This window comes from Heloderma suspectum, chromosome 4 (assembly GCF_057233095.1).
Source record: "Heloderma suspectum isolate Gila_16-S chromosome 4, 16-S_ref, whole genome shotgun sequence".
Lineage (NCBI taxonomy): Eukaryota > Metazoa > Chordata > Lepidosauria > Squamata > Helodermatidae > Heloderma > Heloderma suspectum.
The window spans coordinates 167,650,226-167,662,364 of NC_139461.1; the positions used below are offsets into that span (position 1 = coordinate 167,650,226).

Sequence of the window (12,139 nt, forward strand, 5' to 3'; positions counted from 1 at the left end):
CCGCCATTAATCAAATAAGGCTGCTCTTAACATATTTACTAGGGAGTGTTATTGATCTCAGTGGGAATTACTTCTGAGTAAACATACTTAGGCTCCTGTTGCACAGCCTGATTAACCTACAGATTAAGGGTGCAATCCTATGAATGTTTAGACAGAAAGAAGTCCTCCAATTCCCAGCATTCTGTAGGACTTCTATCTAAACAAGTACAGGATTGCGCCATAAATCAAGTAAAGCTGGCAGCTATAGCTGTAATGGGATTTTGACGTAAACAGCAGAAACCAAATAGACTTTCACCATTTGCCTTGCAAAGAATGCTGCTGTGGGGCCGGGTGGGGTTTGACAGGGGGCTGGGTATGGGTTTGAATAGCAGCATGGAACATACTTCGTGTGCAAACCTGTGTGTGTGTGTGTGTGTGTGTGTGTGTGTGACAAACATGCAGCAAACCACACTACATTGTGCAGGCCTGAATCTATTACGAAGGATTCCTTTTGTGATTGTCATCTGATTTCAGCTCAGGAACAATCTGCATTTCATTTCCCTTTCATCTCTGAGCACGGTGCTTCCCTGGGGTCAGAAAAGTTATAGAAAAAACATTTCATTTTCTCCACCACTCTGTATAATTTACAAGCAGTGTAAATTTACAGTGTAAATAAATAGCAGAGTTTGTGCAAGACACAAAAACTAAACAGGTTAGTTTCATTAAAATAAATTTATTTTTAAATAAAAAGGTTGTTAGGTTGTCTGTGCAATAAAAGGGCAATACCTGGAATGCAGGTTCAGAAACTGGGTACAGGACAAATATTGATGACATGAAGGTGGCGAAACACACCACTTCCAAAGCTGAGCCCAGAACAGCTGGTGGGCTTATCCGTATGCAAAAAATATACAAGCAACTGCCTTGTCAATGAGGACCCAGGAATTCATTAGTACCCGGCACAGAGCTGACCTGAAATGTTGGTCCAAGTTGACATTTCTTACAAATTCCTGAATGTTGACTGGCATGAGCTGTGGTGTTGGTTCTATAAGTCTAGCCCTCCATAGAAATGAGTTTCATAGCCCAATCCCATTCATGCTTACTCAGAAGCAAGCCCAACCATATTCAATGGGGCTTGCTCCCAGCTAAATGTGCATGGGCTGACAGTCAAGAACTCCAGAGAACTGGAGATAGGTTCTAGACAGGTTTCGCAGTGCTGGGTGGGGCCCGTGAAGAAAATTGGTTCCAAGATAAGGCAGGAAAAGCAGCTTTGGGATAAGGATGAAATAGAGACATGGCTTTCAAAAGTGAGGATGGAAAACTAAAAATAAGGTAAGTGGGAAAGATATGAGTGACCAAAATGGCATTGGGCATTTCTACAGGAGGCCTTTATCCCACATCTTATTATCAAAGCTTCTGTTTCCAGATTTTTTTGTGGGATTAAGAGCAGCTCCTTTACATGTGCTTTTTTCCAGGGGTTTCCTCTCTCTGCCTTTCTATGTTTCATTATACAACCACTAGATGGCACTGTGGTATAGCAGAATTGTGCAATTACATGAGACTCTCATTCCATCATTTCTAAATAATACCACACTTTCCCCATTAGGAAAAAAAAACTGTGATAATGGTTGCAAACATGGGAAAGGCACTGAAGGATGAGGATGTGTAAAGGACCCACAACCAACCGTGAGTGAGCAATAATGAGCGCACAGTAAGAGCCTCATGTAGAAAGGCTCATTATCTCAAATATCAAACAAGCAGCTAGCAGAACCCTTTACAGTCATCACAGTGACTGTACAGGCGCCATCCAATTCCAATAGGTATCTATGTCTGCAGTCCTATACACGCTTGGGAGTAAGCCCCATGGAACTCAATGAGGCTTACTTCTGAGTAGACATGTATAGAGGGAAAGGTCCATATGACCCCCTGTATGCGTTCAATGAATACTCAGGGTCCTGGGGGTTAATGCCCCACCACCTCCCTCTTTCCCTGACAAACATGCAAGGAGTTATCTGTGCACAGATAATGAGTGCTACCAGTCAAAAGGCATTTGGACCTATTCCATCTTTTCTTAACAGATTTTTGTGTGAAAACAATTACACGTTGATGAAGTCATCTAGACCCCCCCCCCCAATAAAGGTCTGAGACAATGCATCAGAAAAGCCTTGTCTGGAAGCAGTAAAGGTCCCTCCTCAAATGTAGGAACTCGTGATGTGTACAGATATATGTACAAACTCCTTCTCACAGGTATTCATCAGGAGAGGCAGGCGCTAGCCTATGCAGCCTCGTGACCCCCCGCTCATTAACCGAATGCATGGAGGGGGTCATGCGCACCCCCTTTAGGATTGCACTGTAAGACTCTACTACAGCCCGAAGTAATATTTCTTGCAACAATTGTGGTTGGGGACAGGGTGATGGGTTTTCCTAGCAACCCAATGCTGAGGCTTGTGTGCAAAGAATGTACACCAGGAAGAGATATACTAGCTGGGAGAACATTCACCTGGATCCCAGATGAGTAACTACAGCATATCTCCCCACCTCAAAAACAGGTAGGGGCACAATATAGCTAAAGTAACACACTTTTAAGTCCCTTTGATTTCAATGGGGAACAGCTATTCATGTAACTCTCCCACTGAAATTAGTGGAACTGAAAAGTGTTCACCGTTGGCTGGATGACACCCGTTGTTTTGAAAGGCCTTAAGAAGAAATGAGCTGTTCTAGGAAGAACTGTGCTGGGAAAAATACATTGTGCATCTGTGCCTGCTTTGCATAAGCTATTCTGCTTTTGCTAGTCCTGGGGAGCGGCAAAGAGCTCAGAAGAATACTGAAGCCTCATCACCAGAAATCCTGCTCACCCCCCACCCTGAGCTTTGATCTGGCATTACCCACAGACTCTTGAGCCTGTTGTTGCAGTCCTACAGGCTGGACTCTTGGCACTTTTTAAGAAAGTTGAGGTTCTTCGTATGCTGAATTCCATGGCACAATTATGGAATGCACAAAGCCCTGATCAGAGAGCATATTACGAAGATCACATGGTGTGTTTATGACATCTTGCTTCTGAGGGGACCCCTGGCATTTAACTGCTCTGTTGGATCAGACCAAGGGTCCACTGAGCCCAGCATCCTGTTTCCAACAGTGATCAGGCAGATTCTTCCAGGAAGCCCACAAACAATGCCCTCCTCCATGGACTGAACACTGCCTCTGAACTAGATGTTCAATTTAATCCCTGTTTAAAGCTCTCTAAGCCAGTGTCTGGATACAAACATGTGATGCAGGCCTCTGTTCATCTGGGTGCAATCTGTTTAAGTAGGTGGATGTATATGGCAATGCATGTTATACATACATATGTGTGCAGCAGTGGCTGCCTGCTTGCTAGTGCACATACTGGTGTCAGTGCAAGGTTTGTTAGTCAGAATAAATGTTCTTGTTTACATCCTTCAGCCCAAGGCCACAGATCCCCCTTCATGACAGTGAAATGTGCTGGTGAGTGCATAGAAGCATGTTCTTGGGTACGCGTTGGACAAGCACGTATCCTGGCATGGGCATTAGTTCATCCTGCCTGGGTGCAAGTAGCAGGGTGCTTGTAAACATGTGCCCCAACAGGGACTTCCCAGGACATCCCAGAAGCCTTTTTTCCCCGTCCTTTTTTTCTTTTCTTTTTTTAAGAAAAGCGGCACGTCGCCCTTAAAAGGGAAGGAGTCCAGCATGAAAAGTCCTGAGCCCCAAAGTGCTATGAAACCATTACAGAGGGAGGAAGAGTCCTTCTATGCCAGCAGGGATGGCCTCTTTTCCAGCAGGAACAGTTTGGGCTGGGCTGAGATCCACAGATCCTCTTCTTTCTTCTTCCTCCTCATCTTGTTCCTTTTCTTCCGCTGGGAAGGGCTGCTGCCGCCGGAGCCACCATGGTCCTTTTGCCGCTGGCCACAGAAGCAACAGTGGCAACAGATGAAAATGCCTGCCAGGAGGACAAGGGCTGGCAGCCCCACCAGCACGGCCAGGCAGACGGTGTTGTAAACGCCCTCCTGATGCTTGGAGTGAATGAAAGTCCCAATTGAGTGGAAGAAGTTGCTGATCTGCTCCATGGTGGCTCTCCCTGGCTGGAAGAAGGCCTGGCGGGATGCTGAGGCCACTTCCTTCTGCCTCTTCCTGTACCCAAGAGTGGGAGCTGCTTTTTGTGGGCCTCGTCAGCCTCTGAAACGTGTACGAACTCCTCCCACCAGTTCCTGCAAAAGCAGAAGGTGAAACATAAAATGAGGTAGATTGCCCTAGGGAGTCTCTTATGAACTGAAGACCTCAGCTTGTAAATGGCGTAAAGAAACATGCTCCACTGTTTTATTTTATATCTGTTTTATATCTCCACTGTTTTATTTTATTTTATATTTGTATCTCGTCTTTCCTCCAAGAAGCTCAAGGTGGCATATCAGGCTCTCCTTCCTAGTTTATTCCCACAACAACCCTATGAGGCAGGTCAAGCTGAGAGAGTGGGGATTTGAACCTGGGCTGCCTCAGTCCTAGTCCAACACTCTAACCACTGCACCACAACAGCCCTCAATAGCAGAATGTCTGAAAGATGGGCAAAGAAGCTCAGCAGGAGACCTATGGTTAGGAACACTGCAGAATATTGCTCACATTTGTGCCCCTACTAAATTCAGATTACAGAAGTGGGGCATCAATCCTGGGGTGGTGGCTGGGAATATCCCCACCTGCCTGGTTCTCTGCACAACCACTGCTGGCACTGAATGAGGAGACTGCTGGTGCAGCACAGAGGTTGTGCTACAAATCAGGAAGTCCCCGATGCAATTGTCATCTCTGCCATAAATGTAGGGTGTCTATATTAGCCAAAACCCCACCTCCTTTCTGGGGCTTCCTGCTTTTGGCTTCTTTGTGGGATTAGGATGTCTGCTTTATGTGGCAGACCCATGGTTTGAATCGAGGGAGCGCCTCCTTCCCTCCCTGGCATGTGTGCGAAAGAGCGGGGGGGGGGGAGGAATCCTGCTTTCGTCGCTTAACTTGTGCTGCCCTTGCAGCCCCCAGGAAAGTTATGACTTACTTCTGAGTAGACATAAGATCGCGCTGCAAGTCTGCAACCCTTGGCACGCTTACTTGGGAGTAAGCCCCAGCTGAAGTCAATGGGACTTACTTCTGAGTAGACATAAGGTTGCACTGTAAATCTCCCCCCCTCGGCACACTTACTTGGGAGTAAGCCCCACTAAACCTAATGGGGTGCTCTAAATCAACAGAGGATGTTGATTCTGAGCTTGGTGGGGTGGGGATCAGATCTGCTTCCCTTCATTGCAGGAGGGCATTGTATTCTCTTCTCCTTCCGGTGCTCAAGCATCTACATGGCATTTACATGGCAGACATGTGGTTTGAATTGAGGAAAGTCCTTCCTCGGCAAGTTCATAGCTCTACGCCAGCATTTGACACTGCCAATATCCCACTTTTTTAATATTCCGGCTTATCTCCGGCTTATTTATCCCAGGATAAATTGGAAAAGGCGCAGGAGACATCCTAGAGGTTGACGACGTTGTGTAAAGGACCTGCAAACCTTCGTGAGTGACCCATCACAAGCTTGCAATAAATCGTAGTACCACTCGTAGTAGGTGGCCTTAGGCAACCCACTCACCATGTCTCAGCTTTAGCCCCACCCAACTGCAACGTGGGCATAACAACACTAACCTCCCTTCCAGGGTTGTTGTAAGGACTATAACCAGGTAATGTACAGTCATGTGAAAAATAAAGCACGCCCTCTTTGAGTTCTATGGTTTTACGTATCAAGACATAATAAATATCATCTGGTCCTCAGCAGGTCTTAAAATTAGGTAAATACAACCTCAGATGAACAATGACACATGGCATATTACACCGTGTCATTATTTATTTTACAGAAATAAAGCCAAAATGAAGAAGCCATGTGTGAAAACTAAGTACACCCTTACTGCTTCCATAGGTATGAAGAGGCCAAGTAGCAGCCAGGTGCTGCTAATCAAATGCCCTTGATCATCAGCAAGTGTGACCATCTCTCTAAAAGCCGAAGTCTCAGGAGTTTGCTGGACTGGGGCATTTAGATGTGTGTTAACACAATGCCAAAGAGTAAAGACATCAGCAATGATCTTAGGGAAGCAATTGTTGCTGACCATCGATCTGGGAAGGGTTATAAGGCCATTTCCAAACAATTTAAAGTCCATCATTCTACAGTGAGGAAGATTATTCACAAGTGGAAAACATTCAAGACAGTTGCCAATCTTCCCAGGAGTGGACGTCCCAGCAAATTCACCCCAAGGGCAGACCGTGCAATGCTCAGAGAAATGGCAAAACATCCAAGAGTTACATCTCGGACTCTGCAGGCTTCAGTAGGTATACATATGGTCTCCTGCGTTTGGAATGTAATACACCCAGCAGAATTTGGGAAGGCAACACTCTCCAGCTAGTAGAAAGGTGCTCTTTTTGGGGGCCTCATGCAAACTTAGCAGCGGGGCTGTCTTGCTGAGGGAGTTTTATTTACCTCCACTTTGCTCTGCTTGCTGGCCTTTTCTAATCGCTCCCTGAAGGGGGAAGACAATTCTGCTGTGTCTCTGCATCAGGTCTACTCTGCAGCCCATGCAAAGAAGGGGGAGAATTAATTAACTGCCCATCCACAGAGGAGGAGGCTGCTCCTTGCCACTCTACATGATTCACTGTTCTGGGCTTGTTCAACTCAGGAGGCACCATCAGAATACACAGGAGGCTGACTCCTCTGAGGGCGAGTAATTCATACGAAAGCATATCTTTTGGAGTATAAGAGTGAAACGGGCCATCACTTATAATTCAGAAAAGGAGTCTTGACTGTCAGAAGTTTGAAAACATGGCCTTGCCTAGTTTTTAAAATATGCACTTCTTACAGGCCAATATCCTGAGATGGGTACAGAGTAGGGGTGGGCTGAACTTTGGAAATGTCAGACTTTGGGAGGGAGGGACCGCTTCCCTTCTTTTGTCTTTTGAGGGTGGGAGCAGAGGTTCAGGGGGTAGGGTAGCAACACTCACTGGTGTTCCTGCAGCCTCCTGGCTGTTGCTGGACTCCATTTTTATTTCCCACAAATATCCCAGAACGACACCACACCATAACACAGAAGTGTTCCAAGCAGTTCTTGGGGTGGGGGGTGGCAGTTGCTAGTGGGGGCTGCCATTTCCCTCCCAGAGTGACACTACATCACAACATCCTGTTGTTCTGCAGCACTTTAAGAAAATAAAAGTGGTGACTGGTACAGCAGCAAGGAGGCTGCAGGTATGCTGCTAAGTTTCACCCTGCCCCCCAAATTTGTCCCATGTACCCCAAATGGGCAAAATGCTGCCCCCTTTGCAGCCTGCAAATAAAGTCAACAAACTAGGGTATATGTGTTGGTCCAGCCCACCTATATATATACATTTGTATTTGCTGCAGTTTTTCCTCCTGCAGCTTGAGCCCAGCTTCTCTCCGCACCTCCACAATGCATTGGACGAGCTCACTGTCCAGTGAATCAAACTCCAATTCTGTCATCACCTTGTTCCTCCCTGCAACCACCAGACAGTTCAGACAGGCTGCCCATCTTTTAATTCCAAAGTGCTGCATGTACAGTTATTTAACTAATCATACGTTTGTGTTTTTCTCACCCCCACTCTTTAAAAAAGCAGAATAAATTTTAAATACCTTGAAAACTGCTTCAGGAAGGAGGTGGGTTATGGATGTCAAGGATTTCCAAGCCAATCAGCACTGTACACAGCTGACTTCTGCTGTAAACATACAGAATCCATGTCTCTTGAGCTTGATCTGGGAGAGAAGATGGTACATTTAAGCAAAATGTGCCAAGGGTGCTTGTTCAATCCTCAACTTACATACATCTGTATATATCCCTAGACTGGTTTTACATGTTGTTGGAACCACCCTGAACCACACAGGATCAGGCAATGCTTTGAGGAACAATGCTAGAAAAAATACACACAGATGACAGAGGGTAGCAAGAGGACAAATATCTTTGGTATTTGCACTTCCTGTGACCCAGAACTCAAGCTTACTCACATTCTCTTTGGCTTGCTTGAAAACAGTACATTGTGCAATTGTTGCACCAGCTCTTGCTGGCAAAGAAATGTGAGTGTGTGGACAGGGGGAATTCAAATTGGGATAATATAAGCATCTCCAGAAAGGACAACTTCCCCCCAGTGGTGAAATAATTACGTCTTGTACCTGAGTAAAAGTAGGGCTTTTCTGTATGCTAAGAGAAAGTGACTTTTATTATGAAAGACTTCTTCTTAAGGCTGCTGCTTTTCTAAGATCACTGTATAGAATAAACATACCATGCTGAGAGAAAGATGGATGTGTTTTAGTATCACTGCATTGGCTGCACAAGCACTGGACAAACCAGAAGGGGGCGATGATGCCATGGTGTTACAGCAGCCCTTGAAAATTATTTCAGGAGGTTTCCCCCCTCTCTCTCAAGCAGGGAGATGGGTGGCTTCCCTGTTTTCCTGCAAGTGAGGAGTATTTATACCCCTGTCCATCTTTAAGACTACTCAGTCTCAAGGGGCTACCCAAGTCACTTGATTTTAAAAACTGAGCAATATTTGCCTGCTGGATCCTTAGATGTACTGTTTGTAACAATATGAAAGAACTGATGGATTCGGCCTGAATGGGTTGTGCTTCCTGGGAGGAACCAGGAAGACGCTGAGGGCAACACCCACTGATTCTGGCCTGAGGAGAGCACAGCCACAGCCTGAGAGAGCTGTATAGAGGGGGCCTTTGTTTAAAACAAAAACTTGTAAGTTTATTTGGAAGCTGAGTCTGTTTAAATCTGTGGGGTGCAGTCCACCAACCTTGAAACATTGTTAACCTGCACATGGCACGGTGTGCAGAACATGGCCAGCATGTGACAGTCCTCTGGTGGGAGGCGAGGGGAATTTGGTGGTGCTGGTAGATTCATAACAAGCTAGCTTTAATGACCTGCTCTAGGATATATTCAAGATAAAACAGAAACCCTCATCTCTCCCCAGTGTATTAAGCGTATTACTTGTGGTAACTACCTCAGAATAGCTTTTGCAATGTTGTCAATACAGGTGAAATGTTCACCTGGGGGGGTGGGGACACACACACACATACATACATATCTCATATACAGGCCTGCATGTAGTAAAAATTATCTTCATGTAGTAGCATCAAGGAGAGTGCTGTGCTAACACTTTCCTGCTCTTCTAGTTTACTACACATGGGAAGTCTCAGGTCTTCTATGTGGGAGGTCATTTAAAAGTATCAAACACGCACACATATACACTACCTACAGTCTCAAACCAAGAATTCTACCAAGTCATACAGGGTAACATATAAATCAGTTCAAAAATCTAGTGGGTTAGCCAGAGATATAGCTCCAGAGGAACAATCTCATTTGTTCTGAAAGATGGGGTGAGGGACAAGGTGTGTGTGTGTGTTTACCTACGCGGTACCTCTGAAGTAAACATACATTTGTTTCCCAATGATAAACAGAGCCCTGTGCATACTTCTTTGTAGTTCCTAGGGAATGGGGTGAGTACACCCACAATGCTCCACCTCAACTTTGGAGTCTATCAGTATCCATGTGTCTCACAGCAAATACATATTTTGCATACCTGGGTATGATTAGTCATCAACCTCAGTGATAAAGCTTCATATAATTAAAAAGCCTGTGTTAGCTTCCACAGCTGTTTTTAACACGAGAAGGGCTGTACCAGAGCAGGACAAAGCTCCATTAAGTCCAGCATCCTGCTTCTCTCAGTGGCCAGATGTTTCTAGGAAGCCCACAAGCAGAACAAGAGCACAACAGCACCCTCCCACTCATGTTTCCCAGCAACTGTGGTGTTCAGAGGTATACTGAGGTGATACATGGCCATGCCTTCGATAGTTTTGTCCTCTCATGAATCTGTCTAATCTCCTTTTAAAGACATGCAAGCTAGTGGCCATCACCATATAATGATATAAACCTCTATCATGTCCTTTATTAGTCACTTTTTAACTAAAATAAAAAGCCCCAAACATTGTAGCCTTTCCTCGTAGGGTAGGTGTTCCAGCCCTGATTGCCCTTTTCTGCAATTCTTCCATTTCTACAATATCATTTTTGAGATGGAGCGACCAGAACAGTACACAGCGTTCCAAATGTGTTTGCACCCAAAATTTGTATAAAAGTACTATAAAACTGGCCATTTTATTTTCAATCCATTTTCTATCGGCCACACATTGCATCAAACTTTTCATTAACCTATCCACTATCCAAGATCTCGTTCCTGGTGTGTCACCATCAGCTCAGGCTGCATCAGTGTATGCATGCGGAATTTGGATTTGTCTTCCCAGTGCGTATCACCTTGCACTAACTTTCAGTGAACCTCCTTTGCATGCTGTTGCTAACTGATCCAGTTTAGAGAGATCCATACAGTGTACAGAAGCTGGTAGTTTGTAGGAGATGCAATAAGGAATAACAAGTTACCATCAAACATACCCTCCTTGATTCAATCGACAAAAGTCTTTTCAAATTTCAACTGGATTTTAGTTGGATTCAACCAAATTTAGGGAAAATGTCAAAGTCATGGATACATGGATTTAATCTTATAAGCAGTATGTAACTCTGCCCATGCACCAGCTGGGAAGTCAGCACTTCCTAAAACAACCAGAAATGAACCTAAATACTTGTTTCCAGAATGAAATAAATCAACAGAGGTTGCAGAAGGGAGTTCCAATGATCTGTCCCATTCTGGAAGTGTTTTGGCTTGTTCTGGGGTTGCTCTAGGAAGCACTAGCTTGCTGTTGTGCAGGCAGTGGGTTCTGCTGGTGCAATATAATCAGAGGAGGTGCACAGGCAGTACTGGATACTGCCTGCTGTGTGTCAGATTAAACACATTTTGAAAGGAGATGCAGACAGAAACAGTTATTAAGGAGATAATTTCATGCAAAATCCTGTCAATGCCTTTAAGACTATTGTTGGGATATCTTGATGATGTAGTATCTAAAGATAAGCCAGACTTTTACTCAAAGTAGCAAGAATACAGATTGCTAGCAAATGGAAAAATGGCTGAAGATCCACAAATTGCAAATTGGCTGGGAAGAATACAGATCAGTCTCTATATGGTGAAATTGATCCATTTGGATAGGGAAGGACATGAAGGCTCAAGAATTTCCTTATTAACTCAGATCCGTTTATTTTGTACTGGAATATGTGGTTCAATCAGAATGTTACTTTTGACATATTACTACCTTAAGAAATGTGTTGATGGGTAAATAAATACTTAATAAATAAGCCTATTGGGTGGATTAAGGAATGTTGGTCATTGCAGAACATAATTTATATGGATTCTCTATTGATGGAAAATAGAAAATATGCACAAGCAACAATTATATATCTAGTCTTCTATGAAGCTGTTAGAAATTAGTATTGTTATACTGTTAGATTGTTAAGCACTGTAATTATATCTTTATACTGAATTATAATTACTATAATTTTAATGATTACAGTAATTTAGTGAATTCAGTTTTGATACTACTTTTCTCTAATAACTTTTAAATCTTTTTTGTAATATGTCTTAAGATGTTATCTTTCATAGAACGTTAAAGTGTAAATTTAAAATGGATTTATACCTCTTACACTCCAATACCAGGTCAAGAGTCAATGTCCCTGGTCCAGAGTACATTAGGCCCACCTAAGTCCTGTTGAAACCAGTGGAACTTAGGCGAGTTGTGATAATTTATCCCATTGATTTCAACAGGATTTAGACATAACATAATTTCTCTGGCTTGGAGCCAACATATTTTAATCTTAAGCTGTAATACTATGCCCAATTACCTGGGAGTAAGCCCCACTGAACTTACTTTTGAGGAGACATGTACAGGATTGCTCTGTCAATCTGCTTTACAAAGCAGCTTTAAACCCCTAGTTGGTCCGACTGCACTAAAATCACAGTTAAATCTGGTAAGATATATACAGCCAAGATCCTCAAACCTACACCTGCTGTGTCTATTGAAAGCCTAATTGATGTAATTGCTGGCCTAGGAAGAGGTCATTTCAATGTTCTGTGACTGGAAGCGATCTGATGTTACTTAAGGTCATTCAGAACTGCACGAATATCTAAATAGACAAAGGAAGCCTCATCACACCCTGCCAAACCCCCCGCCCCTTACTTGTGGCACAGAGAG

General features: G+C 44.1%; 1 protein-coding gene across 2 annotated transcripts in view; it reads right to left on the reverse strand.

Annotated features, from left to right (window-relative positions):
• Window positions 1-700: 700 nt before the first annotated feature.
• Window positions 701-12,139, reverse strand: part of KIAA0040 (KIAA0040 ortholog) — a 31,019-nt gene continuing 19,580 nt past the window's right edge. For both annotated transcript variants that reach the window (XM_084851201.1, XM_084851200.1), the window contains 2 exons: window positions 7,643-7,762; window positions 701-4,199 (listed from right to left, as the gene is read on the reverse strand). In XM_084851201.1, coding sequence (XP_084707327.1) covers window positions 3,741-4,058 — 318 coding nt within the window. In that variant the 5' untranslated portion in view covers window positions 4,059-4,199; window positions 7,643-7,762 and the 3' untranslated portion in view covers window positions 701-3,740. The remainder of the gene's footprint in view (window positions 4,200-7,642; window positions 7,763-12,139) is intronic.